This window comes from Scatophagus argus, chromosome 17, assembly GCF_020382885.2.
Source record: "Scatophagus argus isolate fScaArg1 chromosome 17, fScaArg1.pri, whole genome shotgun sequence".
NCBI lineage: Eukaryota > Metazoa > Chordata > Actinopteri > Scatophagidae > Scatophagus > Scatophagus argus.
In genome coordinates this window covers 7,506,548-7,531,530 of record NC_058509.1, presented here as the reverse complement: position 1 = coordinate 7,531,530, position 24,983 = coordinate 7,506,548, and the positions used below count along the sequence as shown (strand labels likewise).

General features: G+C 43.3%; 1 protein-coding gene across 1 annotated transcript in view; it reads left to right on the top strand.

Annotated features, from left to right (window-relative positions):
* efna3a (ephrin-A3a) overlaps positions 1–23,615 on the top strand; it is a 55,897-nt gene extending 32,282 nt beyond the window's left edge. The window contains exons 2-5 of the mRNA XM_046418072.1: positions 12,753–13,054; positions 13,335–13,400; positions 15,089–15,166; positions 21,177–23,615. Of these exons, the coding sequence (XP_046274028.1) occupies positions 12,753–13,054; positions 13,335–13,400; positions 15,089–15,166; positions 21,177–21,295 (565 nt within the window). The 3' untranslated portion in view covers positions 21,296–23,615. The remainder of the gene's footprint in view (positions 1–12,752; positions 13,055–13,334; positions 13,401–15,088; positions 15,167–21,176) is intronic.
* Positions 23,616–24,983: the final 1,368 nt, after the last annotated feature.

Here is a 24,983-nt window from a genome sequence, read left to right as displayed (position 1 = left end):
CTATTTCCCATGTTTACACTCTCCCCGCCCTGCTCCACCCAGTGTGTCCGTGTTTCTCTCCCTCCGTCTGTTTTGCTCCGTCTCTCCTTCCCTTCCCTCTCAGACAGACATTGTCGCAGTCTTGACAGTGAGGCGAGCCTGCAGTGATTAACATTGATTAAAGTGGCTAACGAGTCTCCTTTTCATTCTGTCGGTGTGAGGCTGCGTGCACGCGGTCGTGGGATGTAAGGGTGTGTTTAATATGTGTGTTTCTGTGAGTCTGTTTTTGTGTTCAGAACATGTCCATAAAGCTGTCACTCACCCATTGCTGGCTGTGTGAGGGAAAGAAAAGCCCAGCTGTGAGTGCTTAGCCGTGGAGGTGTCTGTGTGTTGAATGGGATTGTTCTATGTGTGTTCATCTGTGCTTGTGTGTGTGCGTGTGTGTTTTTGTGTGTATTTAGTATACAGCACACATCAGTAATTCAGCCGCCTGTTTCGCAGGGACTTTCGTGCTTTGTTTTTCTGCTACATTGATGGTTTTACCCACAGATCTGCACAGTGTGAACCTGCAGCTTATTTCAGCTTCCCAATCAAGTGACCAATCAAATCATCAGTCATTTTAGGTTTTTAACTTAAGTGTGTCATTATGATTCATTATTTGATAGTGTGTGTGTGTGTTTTCTTTATACATAAGTGTGTTCCTGCATGCATTCTCTTTTAGTTTTCTGCTGCTAATCCCAGATAATATTTACATTTTTTGCTGTTGTTTGGTTTAGATGGCATTGATGGATTTGTTGTAATAAATAAAGGCACTAGAAATAAGTAATTGGTGGCAAAGGCAGGACTATATGGTTGATATCAATATATTTAAAGAATCCTCTAATCAGCATTCACCTGACTCTGCAGCCTCCCTCAGATCTACAGACCATTTTAGCTTCTTTCAGCTTGTTTTAATTTTGCAGCTCAGCTTTAATGTTTTGTTCCCTGTCACTGGTCTCAGGTGGCTGTTTTCAGTTAAAAGGCTCCATAACAAAGCCACTGCACCCAAACGTCCCGGCACCCAGTGGAGGACCAAGTTAGAGAGTAGCTGGTGAACATAGTTGAGTATTTAGCCACTAAAGAGTCAGATATTTCCCTCAGGAGTCAGTGGAGATCTGAAAGACTTGACTTCACAAGCTGGCATGAAATGTGCATCGCGATATCGCAAATGTGTTATTTAAAAAAGGTGCTTTAGTCTGTGGAGGTCTTAAACGGATGAAAATAATTTGCATGTCCGTTATGACCCAGGGGTGATTGAGCTTGTTGATTTAGTTTTGTATGGTAGCTGAGCACAGCAGCTCGAGCAGTAACCCTCCTGGCTGAGGTGGTGGAGGCTGAGTGAGCCTTTGAGGCGCACAGATTCACATCCGACATGGCTGCCTGAGCCATAAGAACAATTCCATGAATTATGAAAGGGCACAAGCCCATCGCTGGGCTGCTCTGTGGGGGCAAGAGATGGAGGGAGAGATAACTACACACTGTAGATAGATAGAAAGATAGTGTAGAGTGAAGCAAAGTGGAAAAAACAAAGTAGAGAAAGATGCACTGGCACAATAAGACGGGGAGATAAAGTGTGCATGTGTAGTGGAGTGAAAGAGTGTTTGTTTTGGAGTGAGGAAGGCAGAGTGTGTGTGTGCGTATGTGTGTTCGTGCGTGCTTGTCTTTCTGTAAATTTTTGCATGTCTCTGTGTCAGTATGATCGACGCTGTGTCGTTCCCAAATCTAACCAGCTGCGTAACTATGCTGTTGGATTTAGGCTCATCACTGGGCCTACAACGGCAACATTTTCACACAGACATAACACACACCACGCAGGCTTTGTTCCAGCTTCTTCAAACAGTTTTCACTGTGGAGGTGTGACAGCACGCCAGGCGGGGATCTGCTGCCCACCATTTCCAGACCTCAGCACAAAACAGAGGAGAGAATGAGATGGGGAGAGGGGGGATTTTTTTTTCTTTTGCACCAATTATCTAATGTGTAATCTCGGTGCCGGGCTGCCCGTCATGTGCAGCCTCTGGTTTATTCTGTCTTTTAATCTTTCTAGTAATCTTTTTGCCACTGCTGAGCCGGTGTCAGAGCAGTGAACTCCAAGATGAGGCAATTCCATTAGGAGATGGCATGAGGTGGCATTCGTTAATGACCCTGGCCAGATGCTGCACTGCATTTCGAAGGAAGGCAGGGAGGGGTGCTTGAATTTGAGTCCTCAGGATAGGATTTGTTCCAGAAAGGGGGTTTCCATGCTCAGGAGGAGGAACTGCGGCTACTGAGAGAGCAGGTGGATTTCACTGAGTATGATTGTGTGGTGTAACAAACTTCCTTCCAATCCCTTGCCAACCTTCACTCCATTCCAGGTCCATATCAGTGAAGCCTCACACGAGCCTTCTCACTACTCAAAACTTTCCATTGTTCACCCAAATCTTCTCTCAATCTATTGAAATGTTTGAACAGAAAACAGGAGAAACACGTAGCACTTCAGCATCCGGCACCAAGTCCTGCCGGCTTCCCTCTCCCGTCACTCTTTTGCATGGATTACCAAACAGCAGCTGTGGTGTTAGAAATTGTCCTGAGGAAGTGAACATGCTGAAAGATGCCTCGTCTCTCCAAGGATGTCTCACATCGAACGCTTTCCCCTCTTTATCTCCTCGGTTGCATAAGTGCCTATATGTACCAGAAGCCTTCACAATTCATAGCCTTGGGAGACGGAGAGTGATGGAAAGGGAGAGGAAAGGTAGAGCAGGAGGTGAAACAAAGTATGAAAGAAATGAAAAAGAGAAGCGGGGTAAAGGAAGAACAATAATGGAAAAGTGAAACTGCGCAGGTGACAGAAGAGATAGAGAGGAACGAAAACATGGGCCATGGCCAGTCAATTATTCAGAAGAGAAAGGTCCGTCGTACCTTGGGAGCTGCTTTGCACATGCCTGCCAGGCATCACCTGCTAATGGGCCACAGATTGACGTACTGCTCATACGGACATCCTATCAGGGCTCTCCGGTGGAACGTGTAAATAATTACTCCATGACCACTCTGCTGTGCAAGCTGGAGGTTTGTTTGCTCAAAGAAAGGAGGGTATATTTTAAAAGGGCGATGGGTTATTTTAAGAAAAATGGGTGAATTATTTATGGAAGCCTGCTCAGATGTGTTTCTGCTTCTTTATGTTTGGTGTGTTTGGGGATATCATGAGCAGGAAATAACCTGAGTTTATGTGTTAAATGCTTCATGTAAGTTAATTCAGTGTTTAGCCTCAGTCATCAGGGAAGATGTGTTCATTTAGCTTTTATAGTTTTGAAAGTGAATGAAGATGTGTGTTTTTGGGTCTTGGTGGGGGGGGCTGCGTACCTACGTGAAACCCTCCAGTTGCCATGGCATGAAGATAAAAGACCAGATTATTCTACTTGGCATCCATTAGGTTGGCGCTGCCTGAATATCGTCCAGTCTAAATCTGACCCAGAACTACTTTCCTTCATCTTTCTTTCTTCTCCTCCACCTCTCCCCCTCTCGCTCTCTCCTGCCTTTGTTCTCTTTCCTCTCTTGCGTTCTCGCCGAGAGAGGGATATGTGTGCCAGCCCAGAGTAGGGGCTTAAAGACGGAGGTTTTTGAAAATGAACACCCTACTGTGGTTGACTTCCTGTGAGAGCAGCCGAGCCCCTCACACACTGAACTTCAAAGCCTGCATACTGCACTTTATAAAGAAAATAAAAGTTGTCTCATGGCTTATGAGCCTCTTTGTGGATTCGCTGTTGTGTGATATTTTACTTTTCATATGTTGTGATTATTTTGTGTTCGGTATTATCTGCTCACTTGTTCAGATGCTCAATCTATGGTTTTATTCTTTAGGCGCATAAATACAAAGCGGACGTGAGAACCCTCTTTTTCTTAAGCGTGTCCTCTGCTCTGTCAGTGGCCAGGCAGTTGGAGACAGGCGAGATAAGCACTTTGTTTTTGGACATGGCCACGGCGGGAGCTGCCTGGCACCCTCGCTGAGGACGTGTGCTGTGGAGAATTCATCTTGATGAGAGTTTCTTTGGCTCGTCTGCTATCTCACTTTCTCTCTCTCTGCCTGTCTGTGTGATTCTCTCTTATTCCAAGGCCGACACCCTTTGCATTCAAGCAGCTAGAGAGAGAATAAAAATCGGTGTGTCCTCGCAGGTAACATGTCAGTTTTGCCACAATGTGCCCACTTCCTCAGTCAGAGCTTGAATTTTCCAGCAGCTTCATTTCCACTTTGGGTAGATGGACCAGTTTTAGCACCAAATGAATCAGTTCCCAGAGGAAATATATATTAACTGTTTGATGCTGGTAGAATAGATGCAGTCTCATTTTAGTTACTCTAATTGCATTATCACAGATTCAAAACAAAATGTGTGATTCAGAGCAGCCTGTGTCCTTGATTAAGGTTGTTGTGATGGCCGCACCTGCTGCTTAGACCCCGACTCCCCCACCACACACACACACACACACACGCACACACACACACACACACACATACATTTTAAATTTCACTTTTTGTCAGTTTTACACAATTTCATTGCCTAATTTGCACATGATTCATTGTTTTCTGAATTTAGACTTAAAACATTTTTTCTCCCCATAATGCAGCAGGCATCATATGGCCATGAGGTCCATTAGGTGCAGGTACTTACTTAACAGATATTTAGCAGAATAGTAAACAGAATATATGTAATGTATAAAACATGGTTTTGGAAATACATTTTTATTCTGTTTTGAAAGAAATTACATTTTTTGAATCATCTTTGCTTGATCAAACTAATGGATTTTGTTCTGAGAAAGTCTTCTATTAAATTGAGGGCATTCATTTTGGAACATCACAAAAAGAGTAATGAGAAACATCACATTCAGGCACACGTTCAACTCATCTGTACTGCTCGTGTTTTGCTTAAAAAAAAAAAATAAATCTCCATCTTGTTTGATTTAGGGAACATACCCTCCCCTAATTCCTATTTAAAAAGCAGCACCAGGCCAGCTCATTTTTCTCCTCCTGTGTCATTCACTGTAGGTTCATGCCTGTCACAGCTGGCCTCATCTTTATTTTGGATTGTATTTATTTTGGGCACCATCTCCTCCTCTTACAAACTCTGAACTTTGCAGTGAGCGCCACTTTTAATGACCTGAGAGCATGTCAAATTGAATCTTGTTTGGAGTATACTGCTTTCTTACCTAAACATGTACATAAACACACGCATGCATGCAAACACACACATACAGTCATGTTCCACAGGACTGGTACAGCCCATTATCCATGTATGAATGCAGGACCTTTTCTGAGAGAACGTCACAGAAAGGAAAACGGAGGATGAATGGTGCTTTTCATGATTCTACGACATCAGTCTGTAAAGTGGATTACTAGTGAACGAGAGGCAGGAGTGTGTTGGGTAGGAGACAGCAAATGAGAAGTGAGCTTGCGGAGAGCGAGGGAGCAGATGTGGGCAATCAGGCTTTTAATAGAGAAGTACGATTAGGGCCTCACCTTGAGAGAGATGGACTCTTGTTATCACGGCTTGTAGCAGGATATAATCCCACCATGAACTCAGCAGGGTGGTGACTTTTAAAGACTGGCCACAACTGCGGTCGTGATACCCCTGAAAGTTTTCATTAGTAAAACAGTTTTTCCCATGATCTTTTCCACCATTTTTTTTTTCATTTTGTGCGCTTGATTGTGACTAGATTGTCGAATTTTACAGACCACAGCACTGATACTTTAGCCACTCAAAATCTCAGTTGCATTAAACTCAACCACAGTCAGTAAAATAGGGAGTTTATCGTGGGATTTCAGTGCTCACTAATGTGTAAGCCATAGTGGTGCCAGTCTGAGTCTGAGCCACACCAATGCAAAGCCCAAAGCACAGCAGCCAATTATAGCCAAAAAAACATTTCCAAGTGGTCCTTGGAAACATTTCCCTGCAATACAAGGGAAAAAAAGATGCCCAGCATCCTCTATTCCATTTATTTTTATGCAAAGAGTCTAGTTGGAGGAGATCCACAGTTTAATATTCAACCATGGCATCCATATTTCTATTTGATATTTAAACCTCCTCTGTGGATGTCTAGAAAGTAAAGAGCAGCTTAAGCCACATAGATTAATCAATGAAATGTATGCCTGTTCATATTTCCCTTGAACGAGCTGGCAGCAACCCATAATGCTTTGCAAGTGATTCAGTCAGAGGTTTGATCAATGGATAGAAATGGTCTTATTACGTTGATTATGATCATGTTTTGTTTCCCTCACTGCCACAGCTAAAATAAGGATGCAAACTAAGCTAACTTGTAAAAATGAGGCGCCCTTTGAGTTAGGCCCCTGTCTTCCAACATGTGTTTTTCGGTCCTTAAAGCCGAGTAGTAACCACCATGTCCGCATGAAAACCCTACGTGGTGGTAGTGGTAAAACTATCCAGCATTCCACAAGAAAAAAATGGCAAAAGACATATCTGAACAGATGTAAACAACAAATTTAATTTTAACAAACCAAAGCAAGCAATTTGAGGATGTTTCTTTGGGCTGTGTGAATTGTGTGGTAGGGATTTCCTACCATTTTTGAATACTTCATAAACAAGTGCTTGTATGTTTGGGTGAATCTTTGGTCTATGTCCATTAAATCCGGAGTTGCTGCCAGAAATTCTGTCTCCCTTAATATGTGACACACACCTCTCATAGGTGCATTTGCCTCAGTTAAGTCGGCTAATACATTATATTTCTGAACGGGTCCCTCAAGCCCCCACCCACTTTACTAAAGGTATGCCTGGAGCAAGGTTGGGGAGACGAAGACACCAGGCAGCTGCAGTGCAGGGTGGAGTAGTGAGCACAGAGAGCACCCTTCAGCTACAGGATCCATCTCTCTGCCCCTGTGTCGGCAAGAACGGCCCCCACATGCTGGATGCTGCTCTTAAGCTGAGGCCGCGTTGCGTCGTCTTACTGAGAGAGCAAAGAAAGGAGATTTTGCTCATAGGAGATCAATAAAGTTTAAAGCTCAACTATTTAACTTTCTTCAGACGACAGCTGCAGTTCTTCAGACAACAGCTGCTGTTCAGCATTTTGATGTTGCACTTATGAAGTTGTTGCACCTCTTTCTCGTTGGTATGCAGTGTAAATGTCATGACCGGGCAAAATCAACACAAATGCATTAATCAGTGAAGCGATTGATTCATTTGAAGGCTGTGGCGTTGCAGCATTTCTCAGCATCAGAACGTCTCCTGGCAATGGAGCTCACTGTGGCTGTATTGACATATACAGTTTGGTTTACATTGAAATGAAGCTGTTGCATAGGAAACAGCAGAAAACAAGCTGTTCCCACGCCAAGGTCAGTGAGGGAACACACAGGCTGAAGTGTGATTGGTTCAAATTGATAAACTGCTGTTAAGGAGACTGGCTTGAAAAGGTTATTGCTGTCAAGGTGTCCTTGAGCAAGAGTTGTAATTTCTTCGGCAGCACTGTTCACCGAGGGTGATGACCAACACTGCGGCTTTATGGGATATCTCTGAGGCGTGGATGTCTGTAAATGTTAAAAACGTTATTGCGAAGCTCCCCTGAATTAAATAAAGTTCAGGAAATGTGTGGCAGAGATTTTTTCAAATGAGGGAAGCAAAGAAGGTGGAAGGCTGGGGAATAAGCCGTGGGGAGAAATGGGCAAATATGAAAAGGTAATGTTCCTCAATTTCTCTGAGGCCAGAGTGGACAGAGGTTGTGGAGGAAGCTGGTGGATGGCTCCCAGTGGTCTAATAGTGACAGAAGAGAGTTGCAGTGTTTGCCTCTTCCCACAGACTGGCTCAGCACTTGTTCCACCCTCAATCCTCCGTTTTGGATCGAAACATTGTAAACCGGGCCGTTAATTGCGGCGTTAACTCAATCAGTGATGACTCACAGGAGACATTGTGCTTGCGTGCGTGCGTGCGTGTGTGTTCGCTCTCAGTGCAAGTCTGATGGTTGTCTGTGACTTTTGTGCGCATGTGTGCGTGCACAAGTAATGAGGTTTGGGTGCTGAGGTAGAGAGAAAAACAGCAGAGCCTTGCTTGTCCCTGCCAGGGGACTCGATTGGAGGAGTCTTGTCGGTGGTAAACAGACGACTGGCGAATGGCATTTAAGTCACGCCATTTCGCGCATCGGTAGTTTATCCTCCTGATGAAGATGACGCTGATTACCCCAGAGAGAGTGTTTTTAAGGTCATCAATGATGATGATACGCTGACCTCATCTTTACTGGAAGAAGCTTCTATAACAGCCAGACAGTGACGCTGTGTAGGCACACAGCAAGTACAAGATTTCACATAATTACTTAACTAAAAAGTTCATTGAACTAATTTTTCTTGTCAGCCATCTTGGAAGGAAATAATGACAACAATGCATACACCAAAAATCACCTTTGTACTGTTATTTAGACATTAGACTAATTGTGTACTGTTGACGTGGAGTGTGTGCAGCGCCAAGACAATTAATGCAAAAGTCGATTCTTTAAATTGAATCATACTGACTCCGTGGTGCTGTTTTTTACTCAGAAATGCTCTGCTCACATTTACTTCATAGATTTACAAGGATGCAAAGCAAGCCGGAGAAGAACTCTGTGGATATATGTACAAGAAAACTGAACCAGGGAGGAGAATCAGGCCAGATAAAGCCAGGTTTCTGAATATCTTTACTTGTAATTATGTGATATGTGCATTTGAAAAGGATAATACTCCTGTAATTGTATTCTTACTGTACCTCAGCATTAATACCTATGAGGAGTTGGAACCCATAAGCGTTATTTTTTGCCACAGTCAGAAGCTATTACTGTCTTTTCTGCTGCAAGGTTGGACTACATTTGTCAAAAGCAATGAGTTGTCTCTTCCAGCTGTTTTTAATGGATTTTTGAAAACAGTTGGAGCCTCTGGCAGTAATGTAGGGCGAGCCCGCAGCAGAACAAACAGCACTTATACTTCATACTGTGAAGAATACCTTGGTGGATTTAGATTTTTTTTTTATATCCATTCTTGTCGGTAGAAAAAGAAAAAAAAAACAAACAACAAATACAATTGCATTGGTGTTATTTTCCTTGAAAACCAGCAGCACATGTGCTTGTGTCTTCATTTTGATGCAATGTGGCAGAATTATTATACAGAGTGAAATGACAGGAGGACATGGATTTGTTCCCGTTTTCAAGCTTAGTGAAGCACAACAAAAAAATGATTGACATCACTCATGTGGAAAGTGAGGGAAATATTTCCTCATATTGTTTCATATTTCCCCTCATTTTTTTGTTGATACTGACAAATTATTCTTTATGATGCTTGCCTGTTTTATGTTTCACTCCAGGAATTCAGGAATTACAGAGTTTCTGTGGCTGCAGGAGATGCCCTCTTTCTGTTGGCTGTATGTTTTAACTGTAGCGCTACCTCACCATTATTTATTGATACCGGCAGTATTCTCCAAAGACTCTTTTTAGCAGAGATGTAAAAGGTGCAGTGGTGCTATCTCCCCTCTCTCTCTCTCTCTCTCTCTCTCTCTCTTTCTCTTCCCCTCTCTCTCTCTCTCTTCTTCTATCTTCTCTCCCCCGGCAGTCTTCACCAGCTTGTGCGGCCTTTACTAACTAGCTGCGCACTCCCACTCACAGGAAAATGATGATGAGACAGCATAACCACCATAGAGACAATGCACAGAGGAAAGAGAGAAAGGGAAGAGAGTTAGGAGAGAGGGAACGGGCTGCAGGAAAAGGGAGACAACAAGAGAATGAGAGCCATCAGTCTTTTTTTATGCACTTTTACCACATATATGTTCATCCCCGGGGAGCACTATGTCTCTGTCGAGGCCTCTGCTTCCTTTTCCATGCCTTTCCCTTTGTTGTCATCATTCAATGCATTTTCCTGCCTCACCCATCCCCTCCTCCCACCACCGTAAGTTATTAAATCTCCTCTCACCCCCTTCTTCTGTTTCTCTTCTCCTCTCCTCCCTCCATTCCTCTCTGCCCTGCAACCTTTCTGTCTTGTGCCACTAAGTGGACTGCTTATATAACAGCGTACACCTAGAGGGACTCCTCTCGCCCAGCCAGCCTGCTCGTCTCACTCCACACTTGTAGTCTCGGTTCCTCCATCCCCCCCAACACACCACCTTATCTTATTCTCTTTTTCTCCTCCTCCTCCTTCTTTTCTTCTGCTGCTGAGTCTATGTTTGGAACAAATGGTCCTCCTGCTGTGTAGTTATGTCTAGTGAGGCTGAAGTGATAACCAAAACAGTAAAGTAACAGGGTCGCATGTTCATCTTGAGCTCAAACCATTAGTCATGCAGTGGAAAATTAACCAAGTTTGCTAAGTTGTAATTACCTGTAATGACTTAAGATATTTAACAAAAGAAAAATGTGAAATGTGATTATTTGCTTCTTTTTTCAGTTTTATGTCACTGTGAATTGAATATCTTTTGATTTTGGCCTGCAGATTGGACAAAACGAGCAATGTAAAGACGTCACCACTGGCTCTGTGTGATCACAATGGTCATTTTTCCCTACATACCGACATGCTATAGCTTAAGTGATCATTATGCTCAGGTAAATCTCAAAACAGTAAGAGCGAATGCATCATTGGGTTACTTGCTGTATTTGCTGTACTGTCTCAGTATTATTACCCAGCAGCCTCAGATTTAAAAAGACTGAATGCTGAAGTACGGACACACACATTCATCCTCCTGTTCTTGCTTCCTTGCATCCCGCTCCTGTCGCACGCCGCCATCCTCTCACCTGTTTCTCAATGACTGCATCACTTTCTGTCATTTTATTTTATTTTTTTTACACACCACTTGCATCCAGGATTGTCCTCATTGCCTGTTTTTATATTCATCGCACCCTCTTTCTCCCACTGTCATCTTTGCTCTGTCTACTTACCATTCTCTCTATCCCACACCCGACTGTACCTCTTTATCTGTCTCTACCCCTCTGCTCTCCCCCCATTTCAACCCCCGCCACCACCACCACCAACCCCCCTCGCTAAATATAGTTCCTTTGAAGCCTAGATGTATTGTCTCTCCCTGCAACACTGCAAGACAAAAGTCTGTCATCTCACATCTGAGCAGCGTGGATAGAAAGAACAGATAAGATTGATGGCCCAAAAAGAAACATTGGTTAAGAGAATTGATATTCATCTGCCTCGGCATGTGTGTAAAAGAAGGGAAGGAGGTGGAGATGAAAAGGAGGATGGGAGTGGAGGAGAGGATCCAGAAAAAGGAACAGTTGTAACACCAGTGCGAGAAAGGATGGCGAGACAGAAAGCGAGTGAGAAGGAGAGGTGCTATGACATTTGTGATCCACATTTTGTAATTGAATAATAATCTCCTTGGAGGCCTGACCTCGTAACGTATGTATGCGTGCGCGTGTTTGTGTGACCGTGACCACAACTGTGCATGCATCCCTCTCAGCATGCACACTGTGAGGGATGGTGGTGAGTGCAAGTGTGTGCTCCTTTGTATGTGTGACAGAAAATGTGTAAGAAAGAGGAGACAGCCAGGAGGAGAAAAAAAATGAGTGCAGAGGAGAAGGAGGGCAGGTTTGCTTTATAAGCATAATGCGGCACAATATCTCCACCTAGTGGTGCGAGTGAGTCATTACAGTAGGTTACACATCACCGCAGCCGAGGACAGTTCCCACCTCATCATCTCACCTGCAGGAGCCCTTTTAATGACTTCTACTTTGTCTAATTACAGATTGTGCAATTTACATACTAAGTATACTTAGTATTATAAACAGCAAAGATCACAGCGTGGCAGCTGAATGCAGAATCATATCACATCATTGTCTCAGTTGTTCAATGAGGAGCCTTAAATCAACAGAGGGGTTACTGTGCTATCCTGTACATCAAACACACACACACACAAAAGTCAACCTTAGAGTGGCCTTCCTTACCTGTTAACTGCCTGCTCGTCCATCAGCGGCAGTTGCAGAGGGAGCCGTCATATGTACCGTGTGCAGGCTGGTTCCCCTGCGGGCGGAGCATACATCGCCACTGACAGATCTCCTTCCGCCTCAGTGACCCAGCCTGTAGCCGGCTCAGGGGGGAAGACGGGAGTCCAGATTATCATTCTCAGCTTTGTTCTCAGCAGTCGCCACGAGGCACTTTAGTGAGAAAATATGTATTGTTATATGCACAGAAGGGGAGAAAGGTGTAATAGTTTATCTCTTGAACAAAAGAGGGTGTTAATGTGCACAGAGGGAAATGTATATAGCTGCCTGCTCTTCATGTGTTGCTTTTTTAACTGTAGTGCTTAAAGCACAGTTGATTGATTGATTCAGTTTTGACTGTCCATTTGAAAACATCAGAGTGATGAAGCAGTTGATTTATTTTAAAGATATTCAAGAGCTGTGTTTTGGGAAATACGCTCGTTTGCTTTTGCAAAAGATGCTGAGGAGATGGTTAGCTTAAATTAGTTTAGCATACAGACAGGAAACTGGGAAAAGCAGAAAGCCTGTCTCTGTCCAAATGTAGAGAAATCTGCTCAGACGCACCCCTGAAGATCACTAATTATTTTATATTTTGCCTGTTTGTAAAGACAGACAAGTTGCACCATTATGGGGGATTATCTGCAGGACTGGCAGAATTTTGTTGGTCATCTGGCAACCTTAGGCTGATGACTTGTTCCTAATAATCAATACAGCTAATTATTTGCAGTTACTTATCCACATTTCTGTCTGTCTTTCCTTCTTTCTTTATTCCACTTCTCTTTTCTTTCTCTCTCTCTTCGTCCGCCTGTCTGTCTTTTTGAATTCAGACTACGAAGGGAGGGATACACCGTGCAGGTCAGCGTCAACGACTACCTGGACATCTACTGCCCACACTATAACACCAGCCAGCGGGGGACGCTAGAGCGCACTGTGGCTGAGCAGTACATCCTCTACATGGTCAACTACCGTGGCTACCGCGACTGCGACCCGCAGAGGGGCTCCAAGCGCTGGGAGTGTAACCGCCCCCATGCTCCTCACGCTCCCATCAAGTTCTCTGAGAAGTTCCAGCGTTACAGCGCCTTCTCTCTGGGCTACGAGTTCAACGTGGGCCAGGAGTACTACTACATCTGTGAGTCAGACCCTTAAACACCAGTGCTGATTCATTGTGATGGATAGCAAAAGCAAAAAGCCTGAGGATGCTGCACGTCCAATATTTTAATATCTTCTCTTCAGCTGCTGTCACCCACATGAGTTGACGGTGTGTGGGTGTTGCTAATAGATTCTGGAAGTGCAGCTGAGGACAGGCGGTTGCTCAGCTGAAGCTGTTTGCGCAGCCCATAGTTGAGGGTGCTGTGGTCTGCAGAGGACACAAGGTTGACATGTTCTTGTGTGTTTGCTGTCTGTTTTAGCCACGCCCACCCACCACCACGGCCACAGCTGCCTGAGACTGAGGGTGTACGTCTGCTGCTCCACCGGTGAGATCCAACAACTCTTCTGTCTTGCCTCCACGGCACTCTCTCCCACTCCTTTTAAACCATTTCCTCTCTTTCAACCCCGCTTTCCCCTCCCTTCATATGTCTTTCCATCTCCCAAACACACAAACATGCAGGGAAACGGAGACAAACAGACAGAGAGAGAGAGAGAGAGAGAGAGAGAAACTAAGATCTGACAGTCTTGTCGCAGAAAGAGTTTTTTCTGTGCGTGCTGTCTTTCTGGTGAGCTTTTGATGATGGTGTCTTTTCCCTCGAAGCAGCTCTTTGTGAGTGATGGCTTAATGTTATTCTCTGTCTCAGTGCTATTACAGTAATGCACTATCTCTCCGTCAATGACATGCTCTCATGAAGCCATACAAAAGATGTAGAAGTGAAAATAAAAAAATAAAAAACTGCCTCGCTTGAAAGATCCAGCTCTCTCTGTCCTCCCTCTGCCTCTCTGTTACCCTCCCACCCTCAACCCTCCCAGCTCTGTTGACCATGCCAACCCCCCCCCCACCACACACACACACACACACACACACACACACACACTCACTCTCCCTCACTGCCTATCTCTTCTCTCTTTCTGGCTTTCTGATGCCTGCTGCTCTGTATAGTGTGTGTGTTATTTTTACCCTGGTAGCCTGCTCTCTCCCCTGCAGGCCTTTGATCAGGGAGCCCAGTGCTGAGAGCCTCCCCCTCTCCTCTAACCTTGTCAGCACTAATACATCCCACACTCAGGCCAGTGTCAGCCCCTGTGTACACATCACCTTAACACCCCCCACCACCCTCCGTCCCAGTGTCACGGCTAATCTATTGATGTGTCTACCACGCCTCCGTTTGCTTCTGTATGTGTGTGTTTGAGGTGCGGGAGTTTGAGCATGTGTGTGTGTGTGTGTCTGCACATGGCAGTATGTCAGCCATAAAATTTTTACTGTGTGTGTGTGTGCATGTGTGTATGTGTACACGTGTACGCTTTGGTGAATTTAGTCAGTTTACAGTCTGCAACCTTTACTCAGCAAGGTCATTTTAACAGCTTGCTATCACAAAAAAGCTGTTGATTTCAGCTGCCTCCAGACCGTTTTCATTTCCTCTGCGTGTCTCCCACCTTAGCCCTTATGAGACTTGCAGATACAAAAGAGATGTGAATATTCATGGCATATGCTTTACATCTGCGACGAGCCGCAAATTGATTGCTACCAGCTTATGTGTATATTCCCTTGAAATGCTATTTCATCCTCCAATCTATGTGTCAGAATCACGGACAGACATATTTATTTGGAAATAAAGAAAATACAAAGACGTATACACACACATTGGCAAACCCACACATCATTCACTCGTGGATAATTTGGCAATGCGGACTGAATGTCATTTTGTGTCTAGACAAACAGTAAATGTAAAAATGATTTCTGCCTGCCGCTTCCAAATGCTTTTAATCATCACATGGAAGTCTGGCGTCTCGGTCCAGGATTTCTTCATGCTTTCTCAGTGGCGTGGATTCCCCAACTGTTCTGCTGTACCTGTATACAATTTAGTGGTGCTTAAAATGCATAATTTTCTCAGTTTAACGCATTGTTTTCGCTCGCTGCCTCCTTCTCTCCATCTTTGTTTCTCTCTTATTTCTCTATCTTCTTTCATTCTGTCTTTCTCTCTGTCCTTGTGTTTATATGTGGTGTGTTTCCCAGTTTCCCAGGCAGATGATGACTCCAGTCAGACTCCTCCCGACTACACAGTCAGGCCAAACATCAAAATACACAACATTGGTGAGTGACTCTGAGTTGCTGAAAATGAACAGCAGCCTGTTGCCAGATGCTGGTCAATATTTGGCTGTGGTTGCAAAGCTTGATTTGTGTACTGATCATTGCGGGAAGGAACCGACCATTTGTTAGTTGGGTTTTTTTCTACGGTTGGGAGAAGAAAATCCACAGGTCATAGCTGGTTGATGAGTAAAACCTTTATTTTCTGCTCTTGGGAGTTGTGCAATATGGAGACAATGAAACAGTGCAACTTGATTCAGCAGTGGTGATGCCCTTTACTATTTACAGTCATCTGTGTGAGAAAGCAAATATGAATGTAAACAAATGAACCCAACAGTAGACCCATGACATTTCTTCTGCCACATTAAAGGAAAATTCCGATTTATTACAGCTTGTATCTTATTTTTGTATTTTTAGGCATCATTTCTGTGATGTACGACAACCTAATAATCACCAAAGTAATATGGAAGCACCGAGCCAATGCGCTGAAAACGAAATTATACAGTTCATTTGTCAGTGTCATTACGAAATTCAGCGTTTCCTTGGTTACATTTATTCAGTCATGACAGGATGCTAACTGATTTTTTTAGTGCCACTGCAATCCCTGTCCTCATGGGGCCAAAGATTTTAATGAGTCGTGCACAGTGAGGTATGCTGATGTAGAGCGCTAAAAATGAAGAGCATGAATATTGGATCAAGGAGCAACAAAAAAAAAGCTTTCCTTCAAAGTAATCACTGAGGAACTATATGGACAAAAGTATTGGGACACCTGACTTCTTTGCTCATTCATGCATTTGTGAGGTCAGATGCTGATGTTGGACCAAAAGGTCTCCATTCCAGTTTATCCCAAAGGTGTTGGATGGGGTTGAGGTCAGGACTCTGAGTGGGCCAGTCAAGTTCTTCCACACCAAACTCATCCAACCATGTCTTTATGGAGCTTTGCTTTGTGCTCTGGGGCACAGTCATGCTGGAATTCAGCACACTATTGCCACAAAGCTGGAAGCATAGCATTGTCCACAATGTCTTGGTATGCTGAAGCATTAAGATTTCCCTTCACTGGAAGTCAGGGGCCTAACCCACCCCTGAAAACAGCCCCATACCACCCCTGAATTCAGTGATAAAGTGGTGTGACCCAATATTTTTGTCAATATAGTGTATGTGGGCTCATGGCACTCAGAAACCCCTTTTCATGGCAAGTGGTTTACCAGTCACCAAGGTCTCAAGTTATCAACATCAAGTGAGTACTGTGTTACTAATACTGATATGAATGATGGTCAGAATAATGAAAATAAGATCCAAGTCAAAAACTCGCACAGTTAAAACCTTCTTTCTGCTCTAAAGCAAGATCCACAAGGTCAGTAAAGGTCTTGTGAGGAATGAAAGGTTCATGTTTGCCAAAGGAGAAGCCATGTCAGCGAAGCCAGTCAATTGTGCAGCTGAGTGGTCACGTAAACCCTGTGTTTTCTCTCTCTTTCTCTGTCCTCACGTCCAACAAAAGCCTCTTGCTGGGAATCATTTAGTGTACTTGTTTCTGGAAGCTGTGGGCAGTTCGTGACGAGGGATAAGAGAGTGTGACCTGCCTGAGATGGAAACTGAGACCAGCAGAGACCGAGTGAAAAGAGCTCTTGAGCTATCAGCGACGAGTACCTTCAGAGAGAGAGAGAGAGAGAGAGGGAGAGAGGGAGAGAGCGAGATGGTGGAAAATAGAGGGATAGAAGAGAGTCAGAGGCTGGAAAGAGGGAGAGACAAAGTGAGAGGGAGAGAAAGTCAGGAAGGTGGCAGAGAAAGAGAAATGCAGCTGGAGAAAACCTGACAGAAAGAAGGAAAGATGAGGCAGAGAGAGAGAGAAAAGGAGATAAAACCAGAGTGGGGGCAGAGAAATGGGGGTGCAGAGAGAAGGGGCAGAGGAAGAAAGAAAAGCTCAGTGGTGGGCGAATTGCTCAGCAGTAACTCAGGCTCGAGCTTACGTAGAATTTAATATAAAAAAAAACACTCACTGGCAGAGAATCATAAAAACTCATAGCCTCCAGCGTTTGTGATGCTTTTTGCTGAATACATTTGGCGGAATAACAAAATCAGGACACATAGATGTATGCGCACACACACACACACACACACACTTAAAAACAACCCGTACCCCTGATGGCCCTGCTGACCGCCTGACACCCACTCTCTGACTCACCCTCAGGACCAGACCAGCCCACAGACTGGCTTCAGCATCAACAAATCTCTTCCTCTCCCTCCACATATGTTTGGACTTGCTGTCATTCTCATTACTTTATTATTAGCTCCTCTTCTACGTCACATTTCCGTTATTTAACACGGTGTTTTAAAGATAATTCTAATCTGCTGCAACTTTTCTAAGACCAAACTCACCAAGTTAATTGCTGAGGTCTCGAAACATGTTGACATTGCTTATGACTGACAGGGCATAAGCAATGTCGCAAGCGTTTAGATGATTGTTGAGGTTTTAAACAAATGAAGGTCAGCAGTGAACATATTACTTAATCTGTCAGCTTTTAACGTTAGTCATTTTTAAAATAAAAGTCTACACTTTGGCTTGCCAATCACTTTGCAACCTGCCTGATCATCTCACTTGCTTGTCTTTCCTGTCCTGTTAGAAAGTGTTTCCAACTCCACTACCTAACAAAGTAAATTCATTTACATTTTTTTTTAAATACTTTTGTTTCTGATTCCTTTGTGGCACACCTTAAGCACCATAAGCGTTCTACTTATAGCTGTTTACTGTCACAAACATGCAACAACAATTCAGCATCTGTCTTGTGGCTTGTATTCACTCCACAGTTTCCTGCAGCAAAGCCCAGTGTACTCTGTGTATTCTCTCATCTGTGACACATTTGCCCTTCAACACTTTCCTCCTATATTGAATGTCAGCAGCTGTACTTTAGCGCTAAAGGCTACAACATAAATTATGTGGTGTGGACCAGAAAAAGCAACCATAAACAGATAATTTTTTAAGATGGATCAGTAGGCAGTGGCACCCTGGATTTATCTGTTCTTTCAGTTTTGAGCCTGTTACATTGTGGATTTCCTCACAATCGTGTATATAATATATAGAATGTAAATTATAAATATTAGTTGTGTTGCTCCAAGTAAACCAAAAGACTTCTTCTAGTATGTACAGTCTGTACACTCAGTGATCAGAGGAATCAAAAACTTTGGTTCAGAAACACGTTTGGACCACGTTTGCTTCTGATCGCAGCTTTAGTAGAAACTTGCATTTAACGTCATTCAACCTGACTTTTAAATTTTAGCTATTTTCTTGCTTGTTTGTTTTTAATCAATCAGTAGCAATTGACACAGAAGCTATTTGCTTAGAGCCATTAAGTTTAGGCATTTGCTCTTCAAAGAGTTGTTCATTTTATTTGCGGTCTTACAAGAACTTGGATGCAGCCATCTCATCTACTTTGTGCCATTTTTCCATTAAGCTTTTTTTGTGCATGTAGCAAAGTAGCTATTGAAGAAGATGACATCCCTGTTGTTAAATCTGCCTACAAAGCTCTGATTGGTCAACAGTTCCTCTAGAAGTTCCAAAGAGCCATTGTTGAGCAGGATGCTGGAGAAGTTAAGTGGAGGACAGGCCAGTGTTTAGCTTTAGAGAAGACAAATCAATGCTTTGTACAGTTTTCGTTGGATACTTGATTTCATTTCACTGGTCTTATTCAGAGCAGTATCAGTGTATTGTCGTGTCATTGCTGAACGTTCCCCAGACTATTCCAGGTCTTTCACTGTGAACGAAAGCGTTATCTTCTCTTAGTACCCATTCCTTCAATAACAAATTCATGAAGTTTCTACATGTTAACGTGTTCTCGATCTCCAAGTATTAATGGAGCCAGTTGAATGCCCTCCACACTATTGCACCTCCCCTCACTGACCTGTACAGCTGCAACCACACATGGTGGGTCCATCGCCTCTTGTTTACGCTTCACTGCAAAGTCTACCATCTTTGAGGTGTTGTCGGCACGATGATTTATCAGACCAGACAACCTTTTTCCGGCTCATCGACAGTCTAGAGCTGATGTTTCTTATCTCACTGTATATGCCTTGGGCGCTTTACCTTGGACAGGAGAGCTACCCTGCGCGCTTGTCTGTTGTTATACCCCATACAGGCAAGACTGCACCAGATTGTGTTCTCGGAAATTGATTGCTGTATCCCACAATTGTGCTGTGATGTTACGTGTCGTGCTGTGGACCTTTGATAACTTGTTATGGCCTGAGGCACCCGACGTCCCCCACATTCATCTTCCAAGGGCGGCCTCCCCAAATAGCAAGGGTTTTGAAGAGGAGCATATTGCACTGCTTTGTGACGCTCCTTGCACCCACAAACAAGTCTGTAAGAATCAGAAATGAATCAGTTCACATGCAAAAGCCAGCCAGGGAAATGGAGTTCTGTCTGCGTGTACTTGTTTTTGTAAAGGTACAGGAGAGCTCAGCTCCTCCTGCAGGGACGCAGTGTCTCTTCTGCTGGTCGCTGAGTGCTGCTTGTTTCTCCTGGAGTCTCTCTGGTGAAACCTTTTGCAGAGATAAAACCAGATGGTCTGAATGTCCCTGCTGTGACCTGTGGGCCCTACCTGAGGCAATGCTCGTTTATATTCTCCCTACTGCCTTGCTTGCCTGTTTTTTTGGGAGGGGGTAGAGTCCTTCCTGGTGTACTGCGGTGTGAATGTCAGTGTCATGTGTCATTGCCACAGATAGATGCCTCGTGTTCCCTAAGAACAACTTTGACGTGGGCAAGCGTCACACGCGACCAGGACAAACCAGAGCGGTCGGATGTCTCACTCTCAGACAGACGGCAAAAACAAAATTCCGTACATTCATCAAACATCAGCTGACATGTGGTTGTTGTCTCTGTTATCTTTTATCACCTTCCTTGTTTTAACTTGTAGCCCATTATTGTCTCCATTGTATTGGCAGACTCCAGACAAGACTTGATCATTGCAGTGAGACAGCATTTTGAAGACATACACCTCACTTAACTTGATGCATTTTCTGTTTAAAGCCAGTTTGATTTAATTGTCAGCTGGAACTTTTTTTGCACCGTTAAGACAACATAATAAAGTGGAAGTAATTTTACTTGACAAACACATAATTTTTGTCAGTTTTGGGGTACATTTTGTCAGATAGATGTTGGTTTTCTTGTACCAAAACAGATATTTTTCATTTTTCCAGTGTGAGTCAGCTCTTATAACCAAATAAATTCCTAATGACACAACGTATTCTCAGTATGTCACATGTCAAGGCTTTAAATTCTTCCATCTTCCTTTCACCCACATCTCTCTGTTTGATGTAGGATAATGTGACTAACATCAGGAAGAAACTGCTGCTTTCTTCTGCACTTTTCTTAGGTTACCTGATAAAAACAACTTTTTTTTTTTCCTCCAACAAGCAAGCTGAGGTTGCCTTTAAAATGTGTGATGGATGTGTAAGCAACAACCTGTTTGGTTCCCTTTGCTTTATTTTAGCATGTAACAACTCCCGAGATATAATGGGAAACATTATGTTGAGACGGAGCATAATGACTCAGTGTAATCCACTTTTTACCAAACATTACAAAATGTGTTCTCCCGGCTCTTTCTCCATCTTTCCCCTCCAGCTAATGTTCTGTTGTGTCTAATCAATGGCAAGGCCATGGTAATTTGGTTTGATTGAAATCCCTCTAGGATAAAAACATCATTAGTGTGAAAAGAGGAATATGTGTAAAGAAAAAAGAAAAAGAAAAACAGATCAGAAACAAAAGCGTTTTAATTTTCCATCCCACGGGAGAAATGGCCATATGTAGCAGCGCTGATGATAATTGGTGGTTTGTTGATAATTGCATCATGTCTCTTTCCCCGCATATGTTAAAGCACAATTTGCATGCATCACACATTGCCTTTAGATTGATGAATTAATAATGTAGTCATGGTTCGTTTCCTTCTGTCTGACACACACACACACTCTCGCTCACATTCGTCTCTTTTCTCACTTTTCTCTCTCTGTGTGTCTGTCTCTACAGATGAATTTAACCCTGAAGTTCCCAAACTGGAGAAAAGCGTCAGTGGCAGCAGCCCATCACGCGACCGCCTTCTTCTCACCGTGGCGATGCTGCTCGTGTCCACCGTCCTTTTGTCCTAGCGATTGAGTGACACCTCATGTATAGCTGGACCGCCTTGTCCAAAGGGCTTTGTATCCACCAAGTTGTTGATGTGAAAGTTGGGAGAAACACACAAAAGGATTGAGTAGAGGTGAAACAGAACCCCAATCAAAGAGACACGGGAAGAAATCTTTGAACTGAACTTTACTGGACTTGACAAAAAAAAATAATAAATAAAAAAGGAGAGGCCTTTTTGCTGTCACATTTACACCAGTGTATTTTGACACTCCATGTGTTGTTGGACATCAGTATCATATGAAAACCACAGCATTTCATGCAGGCATGTTTGCCAAAACATGGAGAGCACAACCACAACCTGTATTCAGAGTCAGACTTCTGTGCTGCTGTCACGCCTGAGGACCCAACAGGTGACTGAGAAAGCAAACTTGTAATGAGATGGAGATGTAGACTACACACTCTCATTTGTAGCATGGACATCAAAGCACCTGAGGAATTTAAGCTGCACCATCTCTGATGAAAGCAAGCTTTTTGTAGCTGTAAGCTTTGAAGAAGGCGGCAAATGTGGACTTTTGCAGTGGATCTTTAGACCTTGGACTGCGGACCAAGTTTGCTGATGGATGAAACTCACCTTAGATGTAGTGAAAGAGCAAGGTGGACTCTGGAACTGTACTGATCTTACCTGGGGTATACATGTTATTTATCCAATGTGTCAGTGATGAGGACTGCTGCCATTGTCTTGGACACTGAGGAATGTTTTCACATTGGTGTGAAAGGCTGCAGGTAATAAGGCCCCAAAGTGGTTCTTAAGAAAAGGGAGAGACTTTGTGAGGGTATCTGCAAGCCTTTCAAGAATCCATTTTCTCTAGACATCAAAAATAACCCTGGCTTTGTGATAGGTACAGATGCAAAGCCTGCGTTTCTTAGAAGATAGCGAGTGCCCTCTTAGAACTGGTCCTTTGTCTGCATTTCCTGCCTTCACACTGTAACAACCCGAGAAAAATACAGGCCCTGGACTAGTAATTTGACGGCACTCAGACTTGGTAGATGTGTGTTTTGTTCCAATGCATTTACCTTCAGCACTCCGCGTAGATTTTCCGGGTGTCAAACCTTTCTGCTCACAGCAATCAGCAGAGTCATTCAGAATACCACTAATTTACAATTCTTTAAAAACCTCTCACAGCAGCAAGTTCCCTTTTAATCCCAGACAACCCCGTCTATTCCTTTTCCACTTCAGAGGTTCCTAGCCAATCAGTGCTGATGGCCTTTACAGCAGTCATGGTCACCATGGAAACGAACCCATACAGTCGCCAGAGCGCGGCAGGTGCCTGAGAAGAAATTGTGCTTTGACTCTCAAAGTAACGCTGCCGCCATTTTGTTAAAGAAATAAAACAAAACAAAAAGACAAAAAAACAACAACACGTGTGAATGTCCAACTCAAGAGAAGTTCACTTTTTTATATTGTAATACAGGACAACGTAGGCTGGCATTAATCGAATTACAATGTTGTGCTTTTTTAATTTATTTACTTTTCAAATGTATTTATTTTAACATTAAAATATATTATTTATCTACCTAATTTATTAGTGTGCATTTGTAGGCCTTTGCTCGATAAGCTATTGTGCCATTTTTTAAATTCTTTTTTTTAAAACAGTGGAATTTTTACTGCAGCATTTTACTTGTGTAGATAAATAGTCAGATGTAATTTAGCCTGACAAAAGGAGAGGGTTATTGGTTATGAGTAATGAGTAGGGATATGCACTGAGTGATCTTACTCTCATGTAACAGATACTGCTAACCAGAGCATGTCATAAACCAACTGTGAATGCACAGACTGGGCCGATGTTGATGCGAGGGCAGCATTCCTCAAGTGCTGCGCTCAATAAATGAAGGAGTCTGCATTGTAATGTATATTTATAATACATGCCGGTTATGGAATGTACGTGCGTGTGTGTGTGTGTGCGTGCGTGTGTGCACGTGGGAGTGAACAAGAGAGGGGGAAAAAAAAAACATGTGGGCACTTTTGTGTGCGTATGTATGTAGAATGTGTTTGTCCGCGCTTTTCGAGTATGTGGCATTTAGAATTTTCGTACCCACTGAAGAGTCGTTTGTAGGATCCGAATATGCAAGCGTGTGTGAGAGGATTGTGCTCTTCTGTCATGTTAGTTTACGCTACGGGCTTTGGGAAGCGGGCGAAAAGCATTTACTGATGTTGAAGACAACCACAAAGAAATGCGTTTACCTTTGACAAGAATGAATTAAAAAAAAAAAAAAAAAGAAAACCTGTAAATTGAACCAAGAATGATTAAAACCATGGCAATTAAAATCTTTTTTGCAAATTCACTTTTGACTATTTGTTTCCAGGTACGCTGCAGACTAACTGTGTTGTTTCTTTGCACAAAAATAATGTGTTGTTGCCTCTGTCTGCCCTTTCCTTATCTGAGCAGTGCCTCCTTCACCTTCACACACCCTGCACACACTTCTGTTTGTTTTCCTTGAGCACTACTCGAAAAGCAAAGCTCTCCCTCTTCCTCTCACACTCCACTTTTAGATGCGTCGGTCGTGAGCAGACATGTAAACAGACAGCACTCCTGCTACACGTACTCTTGGTGTAAAACTATCACCCTTTTTCACAGAGCCCATCGTCACGGCACCTCACTTCAGTTTCACAAACGCTTCGTCTGCCATGAAACATAATGACAGTGTGGGGGGAAAGTCACGTCTCCACATCTCACACTCTATCAGTCTGTCTTTCTCAAAAACAAGGAAGAAAAAAATACACCTGCAAGCCATTCATGTCTCCACAAATCTGTTTCTCTGCATCGTTCTGCTTTCCCTTAACCCCCATCAGCCTCTTTGTAATCTTTGCACGCAGAAAATGAAGAACCTGAAACCAGGGAGGGACACGTGTCTCGGACGCACTAATGTCCACGTCAAAAGGGATGAAGGAAGGCCGGTAAGATTTTCCTTTTTGATGCTGCACATCAGGCCTGGTATCACATGAGAGAGCAAGAGGAGGAAATAGAGCAGATTCTGCTGTCAGCTGTCAGCTTGTGCTTCTCACTTCCAGACTGGGTCAAAGGGTGTGTGTGAGTGTGAGTGTTTAGAGGGATTAGAAGATTGTGATGCTAATTTAATACTTTATGTTATTGATGATTTACTTGACAAAGTGTTAGTCATACTAAACTAAGCGGGTTCTAATGAAGCAATTACGTTTATTAATATCTGTTTCACAGCTGTTTGCCTCTGGTGTGAGGGAGCGGCTTCTGATTCTGGCTGACAGTTGTGCATTTAGCTGACTGACAGATAATTGTTGAATATTACAGTAGGTCTTGGCTTACAGTCTCTTGCCTACTTATAAGTTTGGACTTGCACATAAACATTTCAGTATTTTGACACCGGGGAACAGGGGAAGGGTTTTAAACTTCTGCCCCAGGGCCTGAGTTGACAACTTAAACCATCGTTTTGCAGGAATTGGCCTGCTTCGTGAGTGAGGCTCCTCTGTGGTTAGTTATGTGAGGGAATTAATAATGTCATATTAACACCTTAAATTTGCATGTGGAAAAGCTTGTGTTTGCTCTTACCTAAATGAGCCTTTAATTGATCTGCTTACAATTCAAATGAGAGGATCAGGAGTGTTGGCACTGGATTAAAAATGTCCACCTTTTCCTGAGCAGCTGACGCAGAGCTTCACATTTCCACTGTGAAACA